Here is a 23134-nt window from a genome sequence, read left to right on the forward strand (position 1 = left end):
CTTTTGTTACGAAAGTCAAAAAAATATATTATATGCATGTCTGAAAGTAAAAATTTCTTTTGTGTTTCAAATTGAAGATGTTGAATTTCTCCTTATATAGAACCTGGCATAACGAAACATTGTAAAATATATGTACTGCACACGGTGGCAAAGAAAATTATTTCCTTCTTCTCAAACTCGAATAAGCTTAGTTAGTTAGTTCCTTATATCCTGATAACTTGACCTTTAAAATTCAAACATTAGTTAGTCAGTTACGTTGCTTAAAATTAATTATGGACATGAATGTTTAAAAAACCCTATTAACTCTACTGATCATATATAGGTTATAAAGAGTTTTACATGTCTAGGTTAACATGAGCTGGGGCTTGGTTAACATGTCTAGGTTTTCAGAGTTATGGGGAGCAGATCATCTGAAACAGGCAAGATCAGAGAGACCATCTACAGTAACAGCTTTTCCTCAAATACCAAGTTGACACAGGCTGGCAAAAGACAGCAGCAACCTGCAACCTGTATTTAGCAAATGATAAGTTTCTATGCATAGTTCAATATCCAAATTTAGTAATATAAAGTTGATATTTCTTCTGCAGTCTTATGCAGTAACTAGTTAGAAATTAAAGATAAAACACAATGTTAGCTAGAAAGGCCAATTACAGTTAAGCTATACCCCTTTGAAGATTATGTTTACTTAATTGACAATTTGACACTTTGGTCAAAAACATGAAAACGTACTTTAACAAGGAGATAAACTCGGCAAAGAACATAATAATATTTAAAAGAATACCTGATTTACATGTTCTTCACTCAACATATTCTAGAAAAACATAATTACTAACATGGAAATAATTAACATTTACCATTTCCTCATCTACATAGCATATATAGCTAACAGCCACTCTACTATATATCAATCACTTTTAATCGAATTAGCAGGCAATTTCTTAGATTGTCGTAAATCGTCTAGTTTCAATGATATAATAGCTCTAACCTCTAGAGACAACTACTATTTTTTATGATGGATACAGAGTTTGTATACTCTATATTAGTTCTGGTCCTTATAGAACTGTGTTTAGAGAAAATCATAATTATTAACACATGAAAAGAAGAAAAAGAGATAAATATAAATGAAGGTGGATTGAGAAAGCAAATCTAATCATGTGTTCTTAATAACTGAGAATGACTTATATATTTGGGAAAAAACTTATTAGAAAGCAATAAATTGAATGAGATTTACCAGCTCTATCCTTCTTTTCCATTAATTTTCTTTCTAATTCATCAGCAATAGATTGTTTCTCTTCTGCAAGACGTTCAGCCTCTACCGCCTCTTTTTCTGCTTCTTCAGCCTCTGCCATAGCAGCTTCAGCCATATGCCTAATCCTCCACACTTCCGCATCAACTGCGGCCTTCACTCTGTCTGAGGCTGCTGAAACATACTCCCTTTCTTGCTGCACCTGTGAGTTTTACATATTATTTAACGATGAGAAAGAGTATCTTTCTCATGAGTAAAAGGCCTCAATCAGTTCTGCATTAATGATTACCTGTTTCTAGTACACATTTGTATATATGAGTCAAGGCCTAAAACATAACCCATAAACTCTCTACTCCATTATGCTATTATGTATGAATCAAACTGAAATTGAATTCATAGACGACTGTGGATCATGTAATTTACGATTTGCTGGATCTGGACCTATTTGGTCACGGTATGTTTCCATTTGACAATCAAAATTGACATATATAAATGGAACTGCTATATATAGGCTTATATTTAATGACTCCCACATATATAGGCTTGTTACTGGAAAGCTAATGCTGGAATGATTGTAATTAAATGATAACACAAAATAGTAGTACTGGTAAGTCCTTGGAATTAAGAACAAACTTTGTATAAACAAAAGAAGCTCAAATCCGAATCAAATAATTTTTGTAATTATCATATTCACAATTCACAATTAAATTAATAACTATTCACAACGGCTAGTTGACTGTTGTCACAATGAAACGTTACACAACATTGCGTTAAAAACCATTGTCTTAACTAACTATATTTTTACAACGGCTAGTTGACCATTTTGTGAACAATGTCACACAATACCCCTAAGAATAAAGGTTGTATGTCATGTTTTGAAGATTACCACATACACAATAGTTTATAATCCTATAACACATGTCATGTTTAGTATTTGCCAGGGCCCGGGTATAGGTATGACAAAAAAAAAATTCCTAATTTGCGTTAAATTGGGGAGAAGCATGGAAAACTCTCATAGCAGTTATAACAACAGTATCATGATATGAAAACCTGTTCGAGCATATTACTGGATTCCAGCTTCACATCAGTTAAATCGTCCAGTTTGCGAAACCTGCATCAATTAAAAAAAATGTAAATATAATGACCAAATTAAGTATTATGTATAAAGATGTTAAGGCTGGTAAATTAGCTACCCAAGATAGTTATTGTTTCCTCTTCACCCAAACATATTCTTTACTGGATTATTGGAGTATTTTTTTTTTCGGTTACCAGTTACAACACTAGTGGTGTAAACATATTAGCATTGATGAGTATCATGCATTTTTATTTCAGCACCAATTTTTAGCAATAATGATACCACAACTAGTTCAGTAACAATTGGTGTGAAACAAATACTAGAATATACTGTATTGTAATCAAGATTTTTTAGTAATGGTAAAAAAGTTACGAACGATCTAGAGCATGTTAAGTGTTAAAATATGAGAACTGAGGATTATAAATTCTTAGTTGGTGTAACCTTGATGCTAGTTTCTCATTTTCATCTTCTGATGATTCATAAGCTATGGCCAGTGTGCTAGGTTGAGCAATTCCATCTTTACCACTGCCCTCCCCAATAAAAGCCACAGATTCATTATAGTGTCCGATATTGGCGTTTGGAGAATCAATCCTTGCTAAATTCAGAGATCTCCACTTGTCCTGAGAGTGAGGAAAGAAAACATAATATATAGCACCAAGATAAGAATGCGACTACCAGTACTGTTCAAATTCAAACTGAGATATTTTTGTATAGAATGAAAGCGTGCACAAGGTTCTTTCTACCTTGATGCTCACATTGGTTCGGTGAACCAACGCGGTGCTGAACTCAGGATCACTAAGAATTTTGCGCCATTTCCCAGTACCATGTTTACTTACACCTTTTCTTAGGGCAGCTTCCTCTTCGGATGTCCACTTATTACCCATAACCTGATGAAATCTGTACAAAAGGAAAACACTTACATGAAATCATGCATAGCTGCCTATTACTGAATATAAGTAAAAGGTTTGGGGAAACAAATTTAACACAAGCCACTTCTTTTAAAATGCAATTCTTTGCATTTCAATTGGGAATGTATAAAGTAGCCATGCTATTATTCATTAGACAATTATCATAATCTCACGAGATTCCAAACATTATATTTAAAAGAGCAGGTTAACTTTTGATATTTAGAAGAAGTTTCATAAAAACTAATAAACATAATAAAATCTTGTTGTAAGGAAAATTTATACTAAATCAACAATAATAAGAATGATATTTACGAAAAAACATGAAAATATCAATCAGACTCTACAAATTAATCAATAAATTATTGTACTTAGAGAGTCTTGTGTCTCCACAATCATATACATAAAAATCTCACTTAATCTAGTTCCTTTCATGTATCTGCCCTTATGTTATAAGCCAAATCCACAGTTTTGCACAAACACACATCACCATATTTATATATATACATAAAAATTTCACTTATTTTTGCAACTTAAACCGTTCAAATTCGTATCTAGCTTTATTTTTTTAAACCAAATTCACATGCAAGTAAGGTCTTGCAAAACCACACACAATTATGATCTTAATTTGTATCTACTCATGCCAGTTCGAGAAATTATAATTAGTGACTAACCATAATTTTCACATATATGCACAAGTAGATATAACTCAAGTTCATTAAAAAAAATATCATTTATAACATAGAGAAGACAAATCAAGATGTTAATTAAGTGTGTGCGTGTGTCAGTTTTACAAACCAATTCATCCATACATATAAATTTGAGATCAAAAGCGTCATTGAGAGATATAACGTAAACTTTTGTCTTTCTACCAAATGAGTAATTAAAAATTTTAATAAATTCATACACACAAGTAGATGGAATACAAGAAGATAAATGAAGATAAAACAAACATACAAATATAAATTAACTACAACTTACACAAAAATTATCAAGATACAATCGTTAATGTTTCTTTTCAAAAGAAAACTTACTTTTACAAATGATACGGATTTTGAAAGGTTGGGATCATGGTCAATGTTTTACTTAGAATTCATATATATGTACTAGCAATCTTACCCGAATATCAATATTGTCAGTAGAAAATTCATACTTAAAATGGCATTGAGAAATGATTTAAACTTAAGCCGTTATCCTAAATGATTAACGAGGAAGTAAATTAAAATCACATGTAGGGTCTGGAAAATAAATATTGTCCAAGAGGAGCCATTTTGTACTCTCTAAATTATTCTTACATCAGTGAATAGAGTTATAGTTGTATTACAGAGCTTTGCATTCATGCAAATTATTATTGTTTCCTGTTGAAATTTAATCTCAGACTTGGGAATAACCTTGCCCAGTAAAAAGTAATCCACTTGCTGCTAAATAAATTTTGCAGCTACTTCACCGTGTTATTATATAGCTGACAAGTCATTGTCATCAGCGACGGATCTAGAAATTTGTAGTGTTTGTGAGCGGCAAAAAGGAAAAAGTTACGAATGTAGCTGTTGGGATTGTAAACCTGGTTATGCTAAATGTGGGTAAAAATACTTCTCTGTCAGGCTACCAAGGCTTTTGTTTATCTGTGAAGCAAAAAGGAAAAAAATCACACTAGAAAAAAATTGAAGTATGGTCACTGGGTAGAAATAGGAGAGTTTACAAATATTATGAGAAATTGTTGTTTGTAAGATTATAGAAAAAATATTATGCCAAATGATTGTCATACTTAAGGCCGCTGGTCCCTGACTCCCAGCTGCTACAGATTGTAAGCAAAAACTCCTGGAACGAGTAATTAAACCGTTGGCAGATGATGCTTGCATTGACATATTATTATAGAAAAGTGGTATTGGAGTTGTAACTGGAACTCACATTTTATATTATTGTTTAAAGAATGATTTAGGAGTATAACGGAAATGCTCTTTGTGCTTTTGAACGGACAGAGAACAACTCTTCCATACCCTCTCGCATCCTGTGTTTCACTGTAATCATTCTGCGGTGCATTTCTGACTTGCTATACATGCTCTGTGAGTGTGAGCCTGTACCGCACATGATGTGAACTCTAACATATCTAGTTCGGTTATTAAATCATGGTGCACTTTTTATTTGCAAGACCCGTTTCATATATCAGGGGTGTAAGAAATTCTGCATCATAAAAAGAGTCCAAACATTAAGTTCCTACACGGAATCATATATTATTATATTAATGGGATTAGAAATTTTTTTAAAGAGTCCTCAACAATTAAGTTAACTGGTAAGTTCCTTAGTAGGACACTGAGCTAGTTGGTAAAAACAAAAAAGTAAAAAGACAGAAATCACACATATCGGAAAATGACGCTTTTGTAGGACGTTAATGACAGTCAAGTTTAAGTGCAATTCATTTTTTAGATTTTGGAAAAAGAAATAGTTTAGAAGGACTTAAAAAATTTGTCTAGAAGGACTTGAAAAATTAGAATAGTTGTCAAAAAAATTCGTAGAGTAGTTTCATAAATATTAAAAATTTTGAGCTGTAAAGACAAAATTAGTCTGAGTTCATCAATAATATGTGAATCAAAGAAATGATATAAGCTTCTACTTTTTTTATATTAAGTCCGCGCACTTATAGGAAAGTGGATATTCTTGTACGAGTTGATGGTAGTACTAGTTTAAGTGGAATTCACTTTTTAGATTTGGGGAAAGTAGTTGACAAGGACTTAAAAGGTTAGGCTGTGGGTGAAAATTTAAAGATCAAATTTCGTAAATATTAAAATTTGTGAAAATCTCGAAGGATAAAACTCCATTAATATTAAAAATTTCGAAATTTATAATCAAAGTTAGTCCGAGTTTATTAATAATAGAGTAAACTTCAAAGTTGTGGCCAGAGTTTACACCGGTTTTCAAAAAGTTGGCTAGAGTTTCAAATTCTCAAAAAGTTGGTCAAACTTTGACTCCACTTTATAGAAATGTGGTTCCCGTTAAATGTCACTAACGGGAGTAACGGACAGAGGGTAAAAATGAGTTCGAAATTCTCAAAAATGTGGCCAAACTTTGGCTTCATTTTCAAAAATGTGGCTCCCGTTAAGTGATATTTAACGGCAGCCACACTTTTAAAAAGCGGAGCCAAAATTTGGCCAACTTTTCTCTGGCCAAATTTTTGAAAATCGGTGTAAACTTCGGCCACAACTCTCAAGTTTACTCTTAATAATATGTGAATCAAACAAGTGATATAAATTTTCAATTATTTTACAATAAGTCTTTCTTTGAATTGATTTATCAAGTTTTACAACATGTTACGGCAAATGTTACATTTATTATGTATGTACCTTTAGGTGTGCCCCCAAATATTTTCTTGGCACTAGAAATTACTAAGTTGAACAACCTCCCTAAATATGCACGGGACTCATATGAGCCTCGATGGTTAAACCACATTGATACATGTAGATGGTCATTAACGGTTTATCAACAACCGACAAAGGCATTGCTCACTAACCATTGCACGTTGAAGATAGAAATCAGAAGCAAGGCGAGACTCTTTCACACCACACATACATGTTAGCCAATAAAGGAACGAGATGTTTAGTTACTGACTATGTAACCAATAAGGCCTACATCTTCAGTAATTTTCTTTCCGAGCTGGTCGGTCACATGAACACTGGTCCAATTCAATAAATTTGGTGTGTACAGAGAGTAGTATTTTAAGCTCAAAGGTTTACATCAGACTTAATTTAGTTATGAAATTCAGTTGGAATCAATCCCAATTCCGCAGAAATATGTAGAAGGTGTTAATGCAGGCCGGGCAAGAAATAATGCTGTTAAGTGAAAACGAACTAACCATCCATAAACCAGCCACCATCAGAAGAGATGTAACCTTTCAAGATAACAAGATCAAGACCTGTAAGAACCTGAACCATCTCTAGTAGTATCCCGTTCTTGTTTATGCTGTCAACCTAACTGCAGTCAAAGAAATAAAACGCCAATTATGATCAGCTGAAGAGTTTGAGCTTGTTGAGAGTCTGCAATCTGAGAAGTGCAATTAAGTTGATCAATATCATGAGCTTGTCGAGAGTCTACTGATTATTTAACAAAAAAATACAGCTACTAATTAATTATGGAAATATATGTTAATCAATAACTAGAAAAAGGAAACTCACCTTGTGGCAGCCAGGTACAATGTCTTGCAGGCATTTTATTTTTTCATTGATTTTTTCCTCTTCGAACCTGTTTCTAATCTGACCCCATATCCATTTGCATATTATGACAAATCAGAAGAAAAAAAAGAATTTCATATTTTGATATTATTGTGTCTTCTTACATGTTTAGCTTATTTTTCTGCTAAGAATTTATACGATATTTTGGAAGATCCTAATACTCACAACAATTTTGGAACAATGACAGATATGCTCAATGTAGTGCCACTCATATATGAACTTGTTCTGTCAAGATTAATTGTATGTGGCTGATCTTCACTACAGTGATTACACATGTTCCAAATTATACCAACACATTGGTGGTTAACATGTTTTTGCAAATAGCCTTTCATAATGTTCTTGTGGCACACAGTCACATTTGAAAATGCTCAGGTTACTGATTTTGAAGTTACTTTCTGCACACTACAACAAAACACCTTCGCGCCTCAACTTACGACGGACTGTCTACCATCCGTCGTAAATTATTACGACGGAACACAAAACCGTCGTAAGTTCATTATTTTATTATTTTTCACTAATTGAAAAAATTTTAAATGTTCCGATTCCGAGTACGGTGTCGTTTTCATATTCCAAACTTACGACGACATATACGTTTCGTCGTACATTCCTTATTTAAATTGATTTCCTAAATAAAAAATAATAAAAATTGGTCCGGATCTGTAGCCTGAGCCGTTTTTGTCTACTAACTTACGACATAAACGTTTCGTCGTAAGTTCTAGGTCATTCAATGACTTACGACAGAAGTTCATAAACAGAATCAGTCGTAAATTAACTACCGACGGAAATATCCGTCGCAAAACTGAAACCGAAAAGTCTGAAACGGTGGGCCCATTGTGAATATACGACGGATGTTCCGTCGTAACTTGGTCAAACAAGTCAAACAAGACCGTGACGAAATCTGTGGGCCCTACCTGGGAAACTTGCGACGCTTCTTTATATTTACGACGTTTACGAAACTTACGACTCATGGAGAAAATTGTAATGGTTTTTAAACTTGCTACTTGAGCAAAAGCGACGGAAATTTTCCGTCATAAATTGGAAACTTACGACAGAAAGTAGGCTTAATTTTCATCGTAAAAAGGCTGAATTGTTGCGGTGGCAGTTCTACAAAAATTGATAGCGGTTTCTCTTAAGAGCGCTAAATCATGACCTAAACTCCAGATTTTGAACATAGCACTGTTCATGTCCGCATGGCATATGGGAGAGTTCTTACCCTTTATTGCACATTGAAAAGGTTACTCTGGGACTTTAAGGTTGAATTGAACTCTTGTTAAACCCTTCTTTATTAAAAAAAGAATTGAAGGAGTATGTTTATTTTAATTTCTACCAAAAATTATATAGAATTGGTCCTTCAACATTTAACATTCTCATACTTTTGGCATTTGGAAAAGGTCAATAATTAGATTTTTTTGGACTAGAAATTTACTAAGATTTCTTTTTTATTTCAAAAAGAAAATTTTCATTAATCAAATAAATTCTCTAGACAATTAAATAATATTTATTCAAACTTAGATTCAATTATTAAGTTCAATTAAAGTATAACATAATACATTATATGAATATAATTAGTGATAACAAAATATTTATTATCAACTACAAAGTTCATTTTTTGACAAACATTTAGTATAAAATTCTAAATAATTTTTTTTGTAAAACTGTGAAAATAATATATTAATATTTACACACAAATTGTTGTAAAGTTGAACTTTAACAATAATATATTATGACAAAATGACAATATAAATATTATTTACGTCTGCTTGTAGATAACATACATGATCATATTCATTATTATCTTAACAATGGCACATGATATAATTTTTATTAACAATAAAATATTATTTAATCATAAAAAAATTCAGTAATATAATTTATGTTATGTGAATCGATATTATGAATTTTATAGATAAATACATGAATTATTTTATTGGTATAAATTTAAAAGAAGATAGGAATTTTTGACCATTACATTTACAAAAAATAATTTTTAATTTTTCTTAACAAGAATTCAATTGAAATTATAAACAATATATATTTATTTAATCATGCATAATTAATATTTTTATGTAATTCAATATTTGCTCCACCTAATAATTGCAAAACTTTTAATCGTATCAATTTGAAATAATATATCTATAATATATTAAGAAAATTTAGAATTTAGAGGGCTGAGAAAAAGCTGAGGTGAATATAATATTTCAAAAAACTCTATATACACATACATATGGGTTTTTAGGGTTTTATTTTAGAACCGTCAAATGAGCTCGCAATTCCTCCCCAATAAACATATTAAGAAAATTTAGAGAGGGCGGAGAAAAAGATGAGGTGAATATAATATTTCAAAACCTCTGTATACACATACATATCGGGTTTTAAGGGTTTTATTTTAGAGCCGTCAAGTGAGCTAGCATTTCCTCAGGCTCACATTTCCTCGGGCTTTTATTTTCTTAAAAGTTAGGATCCATATTGGTCACTTTGTGTAGCAAATCTATTTCAAAATTTAATACAGGTAGTGATCTATAACGCGTTCCTTCTCGATTTTTGTATCATTTGTTTAAATCAGGTTTCGTATACAAGGACAAGATCATATACCAATTGTTATTTAGTAATTTGTAGAGATGATGTACATCTTGAATTGTTTATGTATCTTGTTAGTTTATGATCTTGAATTCTGCATATTTGTGTGTTTATGTGAGTTAGTAAGCTTTTCCGATTTAATTAATCATCTTAGAGAAGGGATTGATTGGGTAATTTCTGAATTGAGATTCTGATCTATTTTTTATGCCAAGGTGAAAGTGTGTGTTAGACTAGAAGTCCATATGAAATTTTAGAACATTCAAAGGCCATGATCTGAGTTTCTGAACTTTGTATATATAGCAAGAATTAATTTGGAAATGGATTACATGTTCGATCTAATCGTTTTAATTTTGTATTTTTTTCGGGTAGAATCAGATTTCTTGCTTTATTTGTTTGCACTAGGTTTCTTTAATTCACGGAAAACTAAAGTTTAAGCTTGATTGTTACTGCTAGTAGTTGTAATCTGTAATAATTTATCTTGTTTTATTTGATCCTCATTTATATCTACTTTAGTGTGTGTATGTGAATTTAATTAGCTTTTTAACACATATTTGGTAGTAGGGAGTAAGTTTGAGTCATTTCTAAATGCTGAGTTCGGATCTGGATTCTTTTACATATGCCAAGATAAGTTGAGTCACAGTTTGAGTCATTTCTAAATGCTGAGTTCGGATCTGGATTCTTTTACATATGCCAAGATAAGTTGAGTCACTGCAAGCACATATGAAATTTTATTGGCTTACAGAATGAGGGGGAATATAGTTTGGACAACTAAAGTACTTTAGAGAGTGAAATCTCATTTAGCAACAAATAAAAAGTAAGTTAGATCTTATTTACATGAGCTTCTTTTGTTAACTACTACTGCAGTTCGTCATCAGTGATGGACCTTCTTTAATTTGGTACTCGTCCATTACTTGTCCGTTCTTCACTAGGTTGATTTAATATAATGTTCCCTATTTGCTGACTGTTATAATCTACGTTCATTAGTCTTCAAGTCATGAATAGAGCATTTAAATTGACCTAAATTTTAAACACTGTCCTAAGAATCTTGTCCGACTTATAATTGACAGACAGGTAGTTGCCTGTCTGTGCCAGTTTTGTTTATGTGGGGAAGTTAAGTTCAAGGGATTGCTTAACAAAATTAAAAGAGGGGTAATACTTTAGATTGTGCAAAATTTGTTTCTTCTTCAACAAATTTTTTTCCATAGGTGATATCAGTGATTCTTTTTTTGTACAGCTATAGTGAAGGGAAGGATTGCATGGTCAGATGAAGAGGAAGCTGCAATTAAGGATGGAGTATCAAAACACGGTGTTGGAAAATGGCGAATAATTCTTAATGACCCCGAGTTTAGCACTACGTTGAAACTCCGTACAAATGTGGACCTCAAGGTATGATGAACATTGCACACATCATATCCTCTTTCATTGCTGATAGCACTTACTTTCAGTTTGAATGTGAAAATTAGGAAATGCATGAATCTAATTCATGTGCTATTGTTAATATCATTGCAAGCAAGACAGGTGCATTTACGTTTCTTTTTCATCACAATATTATTGATAAATCATTATTGGGACTATCAGGATAAGTGGAGAAATTTGAATCAAAGAAAGGGCGGGTGGTGAGACGGGTACAAGCCACAAAAGGATATAGAGAAGGCCATCATACCCTTTAATGAATCTGCTGCTCTGACGACGACTGAGGCCCGTGATAAGGATAGAATTACTCAAGCTGAGGCCGTGGCCACAGTTCACAAGTCATGGGATGATGGTGATTCAAACAAACTCATTTCAAGGTAGTGTAGTAGGAATTTGTGTGAACCATTTTAAATCTTGTCTGGTGGGATTGTTGCTTATTTTTTTGTTCTTGTTTATTCTCTTTGGGCTTGTTTTTGTTTTCTTCAATACTCAACACCATGTACTAGTATATATATTTCAGCCATTAACCAAATTGCATTGTGATTACAATCAGTGAAATCTAGTATAGGTTCACCAAAGAATTATCAGGCACATGCACTAGGTCGACACTAGGCAGTATGAACTCATATTGTTTGGGCCACCATCATCTATATTGAAGGCCTAGACCTTTTTTTGCCCAATGTTTCAACCTGCATACATGTTAAATTCCATTTTCATGATGCAGGTTTGATGACGGAAAACTGAAGAGGCTAACCAATGCCGAGCAGCCATCCAGTTCTGCTCAAAATCAGGTTTTCAGAATGATACTGCTGAAAATGCTATGAAAGTCTTCATGAATTCAATGCACATAGCAGATATATATTCTTTTATTCTTGATATCTGATTATAGCGTTCATATGTTAGATAATTTACAGTCATACTAAGGCGGGTCTGACTATATATATGGAATATTAGTCCATGATGAGGGTTCTCATTTTTGCAGGACAAATTGCCCCCTCCAAACTTGAAGGTGTATACGCGGAGAAACAAAAAAACTGTCACCACTGACGGAGAACTAAACAAGGTAATTAATATTTTCCATATTAAACTGTATAATATGCAGTTTATCTATCAACATGAGAAGCTTTTTTTTTCATAGGAATAAAGTATTTACATTATTTATTCAATGTTTCTGGTGAGAAATGGGCCATTGAGATATTGGCAATCAAGAAATATTATTTTAAGTGCATCATAATTGCTACTAAACCATTTATGTTCATGTTAGTTTCATGTTGATTCTGATTGTGAGGACGGCCGAAGTTTTCGTTATAGGGATTATTATTTCATGTTATGGGTTCTCATTTGCAGGAGAAATTGCCACCTCCAAACTTGAAGTTGATTTCGGAGAGAAACAAGAGAATGATCACATCAGATGGAACACTAAAAGAGGTAAATAATCTTTTCTGGCTAGCTGTAGGGTAAAATAAAACCAGATCTTCTGCAAAAGATAAGCCATATCTTTTAATTGCTTCTCTGATTGTTCCACCTTTATACATAAAATTGTTATGTTTTGCTACTTACCTATATATGCGTGCATTGCTAATTTTCAGTTAGATGGACTTTGGTTTACAGTTTCTACCTCATAATCTTTGACATCTGTTAATTATTAGACCTTGCTCATAAAATATTCAGGGTGATGTTTTAGGCCTTGCTCATGTATACAAATGCATATGCTAGAAACAAATAGATCATCAGAGCAGAATTGCTTGAGGCTTATTAATTATAAGAAACGCGACCCTTCCTCATTACCGATTAATTTATATTCAAAACTAATTGGTACAGCGAGAAATGGAGTATGATGCGACAGCCTCAGCAGGCAGCCTGCAGGATGGAGTTTGTGCTGAGCCGATAAGGGCAAGGCGGATGAGTAGTGGTGAGGATTCAGCTGCTGTCGCAGCAGCACTTAAAAAGGCCAAAACTGCTACTGCATCTGGTGAGGAAGCCGAAAAGGAGGCTGTAAAGGTGAGGAAGCAGAAAAGGAGGCTGTAAAGGGTGAATGTGCTGCTAGTGAAGCAAAATTCATGGCCAAATTTCAAAAAGTTAGCTGAAGTGATAGAAGGCTAGACCTAATTCTATTGCTTTCTAACTATATTTGCTTTACAAATTATAGAAGTTCATAGTCGGGGATTATTGAGATATGAATTTAAACACATCATATATATCTCTCATTTTATTGGTTTGTAAGTTGATGGAAAATTTGATTTTTCAAAAACACCATTTACCTCTCTCATTTTACTTAGTTGTAAATTGATGAGACTAACCCGATCTCATTTATATTGGTCTCGAAAATATGATAAATGTTTTATTTTACTTTAATATAAAAAATTAAACTCAGACACTCATATATCCACTATTAAGTATGATATTACTTTTTATAAAATGATAGTATCCGAATATAATGATATGATTCATACTTTATGCTTTGTTTTTAATTCAACTCAGGTATGATATATATTTTCTATTCATTATGTGATAACAAATCATTACGTTTAAATTTTCACAAAATATGATGATAATGCACTAATTATCTCACACACACATATATATTAAAATATATATATATGGTTTAATTCATAATTATCATATTTTTGTAGTATAATGTTTATTTAAGACTAATGACAATTATTTGAATAGTTGAAATGAATGTGATATTTAATATTAGTCGATAATTAGAAAATACAGTAGTAATAGCTCATGTTTGAAGAGAAATCTACTAAAATTTGACTTTTTTCTTTATTTCTTTCTTTTTATTAGAAAAAATATATATTGAAATAATAAATATATTAGTCTAAAATTCTCCCATTTCTCCCAACAATTAATTAAATATATATTCTAACTTAGATTCAATTATTAAGTATAATACATATATGCCAAAATCCTACTCTATTCAGTTATTTCCAGGAGCGTTATACTCAGGTCACGCGGTTCATGTCACTGAAAGAGTACATTGGCCCAAAATCCAATGTCTGGTCTCTGAAACCTAGCTGCCAAACTGCCGGAAAACACGCCGAAGCCCAGCTGTGGTCCATCATACGGGAAACCTGAGGAATTTATGCAGAACCATTTGTTACAAGGATATATATATAATTATTTTCAAAGGTATTCTGTACTTAAACATCTAATTTTAATTATATTTTTTCAAATCATCAACTCTAATAGTAAGTACTATATATGGATTTTTCTTTTTTCTCTGTTGTTTTTTATTTTTTAAGGTTTTATGAGTTTGTTAAAGTATAACCATAGTTGCCCAAAAATTATTAATAACTTTTTTGAAGATAATTTAATTACCGAGTTCATTTAATTTACTGTAAATATTGGATTTTATAGATAAAACAAATGAAGTATATTGCTGGGGCAAAGCGAATATTTATATTTTCAAAAAGTGTGTATATGTACACATATATTACTGACAAGGTTTTTAGGGTTTTTCTGGAGCAGTCAAGTAAGCTCGCATCTCCCCCAGCTACTTTTAATTTCTTGGAAGTTCAGATCCATTGTCGACTTTGTTTAGCAAATTTGTTTCAAAAATCAATTCAGGTTATCATCCAACCTTCTCGATTTTGTACTCAATTGTTTAAATTAGGTTTCTTGTACATTGACAAGATCATATCCTAATTGTTATTTAGTAAGTTGTAGAGATGATGCACATCTAAATTATTTATGTATATCTTGTTATTTTATGATCTTGAATGTACTCTGTAGTTGGCCTTTTCAATTAATTCATTTGGTGGTAGGATTGATTTGGGTCATTTCTGAGTTGAGATTTTATCTTTTTTTTATACCAAGGTGAAAGTGTGTGTTGGACTAGAAGTCATATATTAAATTTAAAAATATATCCACGGCCATGATCTGAGCTTCTAAACTTTGTATATATAGCAAGAATTTTGAAACTGATTATATGTTCTAACCCTTTTAATTTTTTAATTTTTGTTGTTAGAATCAGATTTCTTGATTTATTTGTTTGAACTAGCTTTCTTTAATTCACAGAAAACTAAAATTTAAGCTCGAATGTTACTTATATTCTGCTAGTTGTAATCTATTACTGTATAATTTGTATATGTATCTTGGTTTTTGTGAGCATGATTTATATCTACTTTAGTACAGTGCGTATGTGATTTAGCTTTTTAATTACCACATATTTGGTAGTAGCTAGGGAGTAAGTTTGAGTCATTGTTAAATGCTGAGTTTGGATCTGGATTCTTTTATGCCAAAGTAAATTTGTGCGCAACAGTGCAAGCAGTGGCTTACAGAATGAGGGAGAATATAGTTTGGACAACTAAGTACCTTAAGAGAGTGAAATCTCATTTAGCAACAAATAAACAGAAAGTGAGATCTTATTAAGTACACGAGCCTCTTTTGTTAACTACTGCAGTTTTTCATCAGTGATGGACCTTCTCATGGTACTCGTCCATTACTTGTTCGTTCTTCACTATGTTGATTTAATATAAAGTTTCCTATTTGCTGACTGTTATTATACATTCACAAGTATTTATGTCATGAATAGAGCATTTAAATTCACCTGAATTTAAACACTGTCCTAAGAATCTTGTCCGACTATAATAATTGACAAACAGGTAGTTGCCTGCCTGTGCCAGTTTTGTGTGTGTGGGAAAGTTAAGTTCAAGAGATTACTTAACAAAATTAAAATAGGGTAATACCATATATATAGCTTGTGCCAAAAAAAAATTCCTTCTTCAACAATTTGATTTTCCATATTTGATGTCTGTGATTTTTTTTTGTACAGCTATGGTGAGGGGAAAACTTACTTGGTCAGATGAAGAGGAAGCTAACACGGTGTTGGGAAATGGCGCACAATTCTTAATGACCCGGAGTTCAGCACTGTGTTGAGACTCCGCACAAATGTGGACCTCAAGGTATGATGAACCTTGCACACATCACATCCTCTTTCATTGCTGATAGCACTTACTTTCAGTTGGAATGTAAACAGGAAATGCATGTGCTATTGATAATCTTAAGTCATACTCATGCGGGTCTGACTATATGGAATATTAGCTCATGATGAGGGTTCTCATTTTTGCAGGGGAAATTGCCCCCCCAAACTTGAAGGTGTATTCACGGAGAAACAAAAAAACTCTCACAACTGATGGAGAACTAAACAAGGTAATTAATCTTTTTCGGCTGTTATGGTATAATATGCGGTTTCTCTATAAACATGAGAGGCTTTTCTCGTGGACATAAAATATTTGTATTATGTTTTTAATGTTTACGGTGAGCTATTGAGAATTTGATATATTGGCCATGAAGGCATTTATTTATATATAATTACAAAGTATGGGGTGGAATAGATTTTTAGGTATATTATTTTAAGTGCATCATTATTTATACTCAACCATTTTTATTACCGTTCATTTGATGTTGATTTTGACTGTCAGGACAGCAGAAGTTGTCAGTAAAGAGAATATTATCTAAGTATATGGGTTCTCATTTGCAAGAGGGATTGCCACCTTCAAACTTGAAGTCGTTTTCACGGAGAAACAAAAGAACGATCACATCTGATGTAACACTAAAACAGGTAATTAATCTTTTCTGGCTAGCTAGCTGTCAGGGTAAAATAAAGCTCGATCTTATGGTTAGCAAAAGGAAATCCAGATCTTCTAATTAATTATGTTTATACATAAAATTCTTATGTTTTGCTACTAAATTACGTATAAATGTGAGCAGTGCTAATTTTAAGTTACATGGACTATATTTTGAAGTTATATTAGTACTAGATCATAATCTTTGTCGTGGCAGATACTGGTTGATGTGTCCCAGTCTAACCAAACGCTCCAAGAAATACTTTAAGGATTTGCAACTTTCAGTCGTATGGCCATGTGTGCTGTGGTATTCACAATGTTTAGTAGTGTCTCTGTTGCCATCCTCAGTCCACATGGGTGCGGGTGGCGTGAAGAAAGGCTTCCCCCTGATTTCTTTCAGAATATCTTCTCTTGGCATGCTGAACACTGTGAAACTGGGCTCCGGGCGTTTATCCCTTTTATCCGGTGGTCCTGGTGGTGGCAACGCTAACCGCGTCTTGTCTACGATGGGGATCGTGGTTGTTTTTTCCGCTGGATTTTCAGACCTCGTTGTTGTTATCTGTTCACTGAATCTGTGTGCGGGTTCCTGCGTGCGTTGGTAGGTTATCCGCTCTCTTTGGAAATGACGTTGTTGGGCGGGGTCTGGTCTCGTCTGTCTGAGTACCCGTATGGCCTCTGATTCTGTGATGAATCGTGAAGCCAACTCGTAAGCCTTATAGAGGGTAGTTGGCTTCTGGTTCATTAGTTCACATATGTACTTCTCACATTCAAAGGGGTTTAACCCCCTTCTAAGGTGTATCAATGCTTCCGTCTCGTTGATGACTTCAACTTTGTCGACCGCTTGCTTAAAACGTTTCAAATAGCCTTCCAAGTTCTCGTGATCCCCTTGTCGGATAGATTCTAAGTACACAGTGTGCACCTCATGGGGCTTATTGGCTCGGAATTTGGCCAAGAATGATTTTTTAAAGTCTGCCCATGAATCTATTGATCGTGCGGGTAGGCGGTTGAACCATCTTTGCGCGTTCCCTTTTAAACTTGTCGCAAAGAAATGGCAACTCGTCAAATCTTTGTATTCGTAAAACTTGCTCAACTGGTCAAACTGATTGAGATGGTCCTCGGGGTCACCTTCCCCGCTGTATGCATCGAGATTTGGGGTTCTTCAAGTGTCTCTGCTTCTTCTCCTCTTCCAGTCTCTTTGTGAAGGGGGATCCCCCTTCCAGGGGGGTCATCCCCCCCTCTACCCGCTTCTTTAAATCGTCAAGAGTCTTAAGGAGTCCTTCTTTAGACGAGTCATTGGACAGTGTTTTAAATTCATCGCCGTCTCCTTTTGTCCGCTTCCTTTCCCTTTCTTTATTTTCATAGTACTCGTCTTCCCGTTTGTTTTCTTCCGCCCGTTTCCTTTCTCTTTCTCTACTTTCATAGTATTTGTCTTCCCGCTTGTTCTCTTCTGCCCGTTTTCTTTCTCGTTCCCTGTTTGCGTAGTATTCATCTTCCCGTTTGTTTTCTTCCTCCCGCTTCTTCTTTTCGTCGCGCTTTTCACGACAATGTTTCCATGTTTCTTCACGGTGATGATCTCCACCGTGCCTCGAGTGAGATGTATTCTGTGAGGATCCTAAACGGGAAAAGACAGACTTTTCCCTGGTTTCAGTGCGGATTTTTTCCTTATGTGTCCCGGTTCGTCTCTCATTCCTGTTTGATTCTCCGGCTCCTTCTCGGTGGAGTTGCTGATTTTTTAGAGCGCTGCGACGGTTTCTCTGAGATCATGAGCTTGTCGCGGTGTCAACCCTGTAAGAGTTATGTGGCTGGGATTGTGATTTTTTGACGGGGTTTGTAGGCTTTCACCTGTTCCTTCTTTGCTAGGATCTTGGTGTGTTCGAGGTTTTTCTTGATCGTGTCCTTTCTTGGTTCGGCTTTCCTTGGGAATGCCGGTGGATGCCGCGTCTCCGTTCATATTTCACCGGATTCAGTTATCGTACGGTAAGGTCAGGGGAGGAATTTCCTTTCAACCACCCCCTTCCTGGCGCGCCAAATGATAATGCTAGATTTGTGAGGGTCCACGTGTCGCTCGGTTGAGGCTTCTCGGTATGATCCTGTCCTGCAAAACAATGCTCGAACGGGGAGTTTGGCCCGTTAAGCACCTCCGGCGTGATAATCAGTCAATGTCTTTAAGAGAGTATTTATTCTTTTGTATCTTTTTGCGTACCTTTCTCTGGTGTCCCCGACTTGTATTTATAGGCGACCTTACTACAGTATCACACGTGTGGTGGGTTTTGCCCCCCAGTTGGATGAACAGGACGGGATTACCCGCTATGTTTCCTCGCCCTTGCGTCCGTGCCTCGCTGTCTTTGCCTACGTGGGCATGCACGTGCGGTATTTATTATGGTCCTTATCAAATACATATGCCAAAATCCTACTCTATTCAGTTATTTCCCGGAGCGTTATACTCAGGTCACGCGGTTCATGCCACTGAAAGAGTACATTGGCCCAAAATCCAATGTCTGGTCTCTTAAACCTAGCTGCCAAACTGCCCGAAAACATGCCGAAGCCCAACTGTGGTCCATCATATGGGAAAAACCTGAAGAATTTATGCAGAGCCATTTGTTACAAGGCTAAGCTAAGAACCTGCTAGGTTTCTTTTATATATATATATATATATGGTCCTACTTCAACAGAAACTAATAGAATAGAAACTAAATGGAAACCAATGCGATTAATTTCCATGATGTGGGTTTTGGGACCGGAGATGGGCCTAGGCGGGATTTGATTGGGGCCTAGTAGGGCCGGGTGGAGGCGTAGTGGGACCATGATGGGGCAAGGTTTGGCTCTTTAAGACCGTCTGGAGCCTATCCAGGGCCTGTGAGGAGCCTTGCGAGGCCCTAGCGGGCCCGGGTAGATTGAGTGGGGGCGAGGGTGGGCCGTAGGTGGGTGATGACATATACGGGGTGGGGTGGGTGATGACATAAAGGAGGCGGGTGAGTATAGTTTCTCTTGGTTTCCATTTCTATTTGAGCAATTGCCTATATATATATATTTATTTATTTATTTATTTTCAAAGGTATTCGGTACGTAAACATCTAATTTTAATTATATTTTTTCAAATCATCAACTCTAATAGTAAGTATTTTGGATTTTTCTTTTTTCTCTGTTGTCTTTTATTATTTAAGATTTTATAAGTTTGTTAAAGTATAACCGTAGTTGCCCAAAAATTATTAATAACTTTCTTGAAGATAATTTAATTACTGAGTTCATTTAATTTACTGTAAATATTGGATTTTATAGATAAAACAAATGAAGTATATTGTTGGTATAAATTTAAAAGAAGGCATGAAATTTTTGAACATTATATTTACAAAAATGATTTTTAAAATTTTAACAATAATTCAATTGAAATAACAAATAATATATTTGTTTAATCATGTATTTTCAACATTGCTATATAATTCATTATTTGCTTTATCGGGCAATTAAAAACTTCTAGCCAATATCAATATGACCATATATATTTATAGTAATATATGTTATTTAAGAAATTTTAGATTTTAGAAGGCGGAGAAAAGGGCAAAGCTAATATTTATATTTTCAAAAAGTGTGTATATGTACACATATATTACTGACAAGGTTTTTAGGATTTTTCTGGAGCAGTCAAGTAAGCTCGCATCTCCTCTCCTCCCGCTATACTTTTAATTTCTTGGAAGTTCAGATCCATTGTCGACTTTGTTTAGCAAATTTGTTTCAAAAATCAATTCAGGTTATCATCCAACCTTGTCGATTTTGTACTCAATTGTTTAAATTAGTTTTCTTGTACATTGACAAGATCATATCCTAATTGTTATTTAGTAAGTTGTAGAGATGATGCACATCTAAATTATTTATGTATATCTTGTTATTTTATGATCTTGAATTCTGCATATATATTTGTGTGTTTATGTACTGTAGTTGGCTTTTTCAATTTATTCATTTGGTGGTAGGATTGATTTGGGTCATTTCTGAATTGAGATCTTATCTATTTTTTTATGCCAAGGTAATGAAAGTGTGTGTTGGACTAGAAGTCACATATTAAATTTAAAAATATATCCAGGGGTCATGATCTGAGCTTCTAAACTTTGTATATATAGCAAGAATTTTGAAACTGATTATATGTTCTAACCCTTTTGATTTTATAATTTTTGTTGTTAGAATCAGATTTCTTGATTTATTTGTTTGAACTAGGTTTCTTTAATTCACAGAAAACTAAAATTTAAGCTCGAATGTTACTTATATTCTGCTAGTTGTAATCTATTATAATTTGTATATGTATCTTGGTTTTTGTGAGCATGATTTATATCTACTTTAGTACAATGCGTATGTGATTTAGCTTTTTACCACATATTTGGTAGTAGGGAGTAAGTTTGAGTCATTTTTAAATGCTGAGTTTGGATCTGGATTCTTTTATGCCAAGATAAATTTGTGCGCCACAGTGCAAAGCACACACGAAATTTTAGTGGCTTACAGAATGAGGGAGAATATAGTTTGGACAACTAAGTACCTTAAGACGGTGAAATCTCATTTAGCAACATATAAACAGAAAGTGAGATCTTATTAATTAAGTACACGAGACTCTTTTGTTAACTACTGCAGTTTTTCATCAGTGATGGACCTTCTCATGGTACTCGTCCATTACTTGTTCGTTCTTCACCATGTTGATTTAATATAAAGTTCCCTATTTGCTGACTGTTATTATACATATATTCACAAGTATTTATGTCATGAATAGAGCATTTAAATTCACCTGAATTTAAACACTGTCCTAAGAATCTTGTCCGACTATAATAATTGACAAACAGGTAGTTGCCTGCCTGTGCCAGTTTTGTGTATGTGGGGAAGTTAAGTTCATCAAGAGATTGCTTAACAAAATTAAAATAGGGTAATACCATAGCTTGTTCCAAAAAAAATTTCCTTCTTCAACAATTTGATTTTCCATATTTGATGTCTGTGATTTTTTTTTTTGGTACAGCTATGGTGAGGGGAAAACTTATGTGGTCAGATGAAGAGGAAGCTAACACGGTGTTGGGAAATGGAGCACAATTCTTAATGACCCGGAGTTCAGCACTGTGTTGAGACTTCGCACAAATGTGGACCTCAAGGTATGATGAACCTTGCACACATCACATCCTCTTTCATTGCTGATAGCACTTACTTTCAGTTGGAATGTAAACAGGAAATGCATGTGCTATTGATAATTTTAAGTCAAACTCATGCGGGTCTGACTATATGGAATATTAGCTCATGATGAGGGTTCTCATTTTTGCAGGAGAAATTGCCCCCTCCAAACTTGAAGGTGTATTCACGGAGAAACAAAAAAACTCTCACAACTGATGGAGAACTAAACAAGGTAATTAATCTTTTTTAGCTGTTATGGTATAATATGCAGTTTCTCTATAAACATGAGAGGCTTTTCTTGTGGAAATAAAATATTTGTATTACGTTTTTAATGTTTACGGTGGGCTATTGAGAATTGGATATATTGGCCATGAAGGCATTTATTTATATATAATTACAAAGTATGGGGTGGAATAGATTTTTAGGTATATTATTTTAAGTGCATCATTATTTATACTCAACCATTTATATTGCCGTTCATTTGATGTTGATTTTGACTGTCAGGACAGCAGAAGTTGTCATTAAAGAGAATATTATCTAAGTATATGGGTTCTCATTTGCAGGAGGGATTGCCACCTTCAAACTTGAAGTCGTTTTCACGGAGAAACAAAAGAACGATCACATCTGATGTAACACTAAAACAGGTAATTAATCTTTTCTGGCTAGCTGTACGTTAGGGTAAAATAAAGCTCGATCTTATAGTTATCAAAAGGAAATCCAGATCTTCTAATTAATTATGTTTATACATAAAATTCTTATGTTTTGCTACTAAATTACGTATAAATGTGAGCACTGCTAATTTTAAGTTACATGGACTATATTTTGAAGTTTTACTACTAGATCATAATCTTTGACATCTGTTTATTTTTAGATCGTATATATATGCCTAAATGAAGTTAAGAGTTGGAGCATAGAAACTAATAAAATATCTAGGGTGATGTTTTAGGCCTTGCTAATATATATATAAATGCTTATACTAG

The 23134-nt window shown here is 33.9% G+C and overlaps 2 protein-coding genes across 2 annotated transcripts; one reads left to right on the forward strand and one right to left on the reverse strand.

The window, feature by feature from the left end:
* Nucleotides 1-1052: 1052 nt before the first annotated feature.
* On the reverse strand, nt 1053-3205 carry LOC108194987 (uncharacterized). The gene is made up of 5 exons (XM_064082111.1): nt 3065-3205; nt 2763-2941; nt 2297-2357; nt 1232-1448; nt 1053-1060 (listed from the first exon to the last, which is right to left on the reverse strand). The coding sequence occupies exons 1-5, from the start codon at nt 3203-3205 to the stop codon at nt 1053-1055; spliced, it is 606 nt and encodes a 201-aa protein (XP_063938181.1).
* Nucleotides 3206-5178: 1973 nt separating this feature from the next.
* LOC108194988 (single myb histone 5) lies at nt 5179-13467 on the forward strand. Its single transcript, XM_064082112.1, has 8 exons — nt 5179-5246; nt 5868-5962; nt 11261-11412; nt 11490-11554; nt 12164-12230; nt 12422-12502; nt 12787-12867; nt 13261-13467. The coding sequence occupies exons 1-8, from the start codon at nt 5179-5181 to the stop codon at nt 13465-13467; spliced, it is 816 nt and encodes a 271-aa protein (XP_063938182.1).
* The last annotated feature ends 9667 nt before the right edge of the window (nt 13468-23134 follow it).

The sequence above is a fragment of the Daucus carota genome, chromosome 7 (assembly GCF_001625215.2).
Source record: "Daucus carota subsp. sativus chromosome 7, DH1 v3.0, whole genome shotgun sequence".
NCBI lineage: Eukaryota > Viridiplantae > Streptophyta > Magnoliopsida > Apiales > Apiaceae > Daucus > Daucus carota.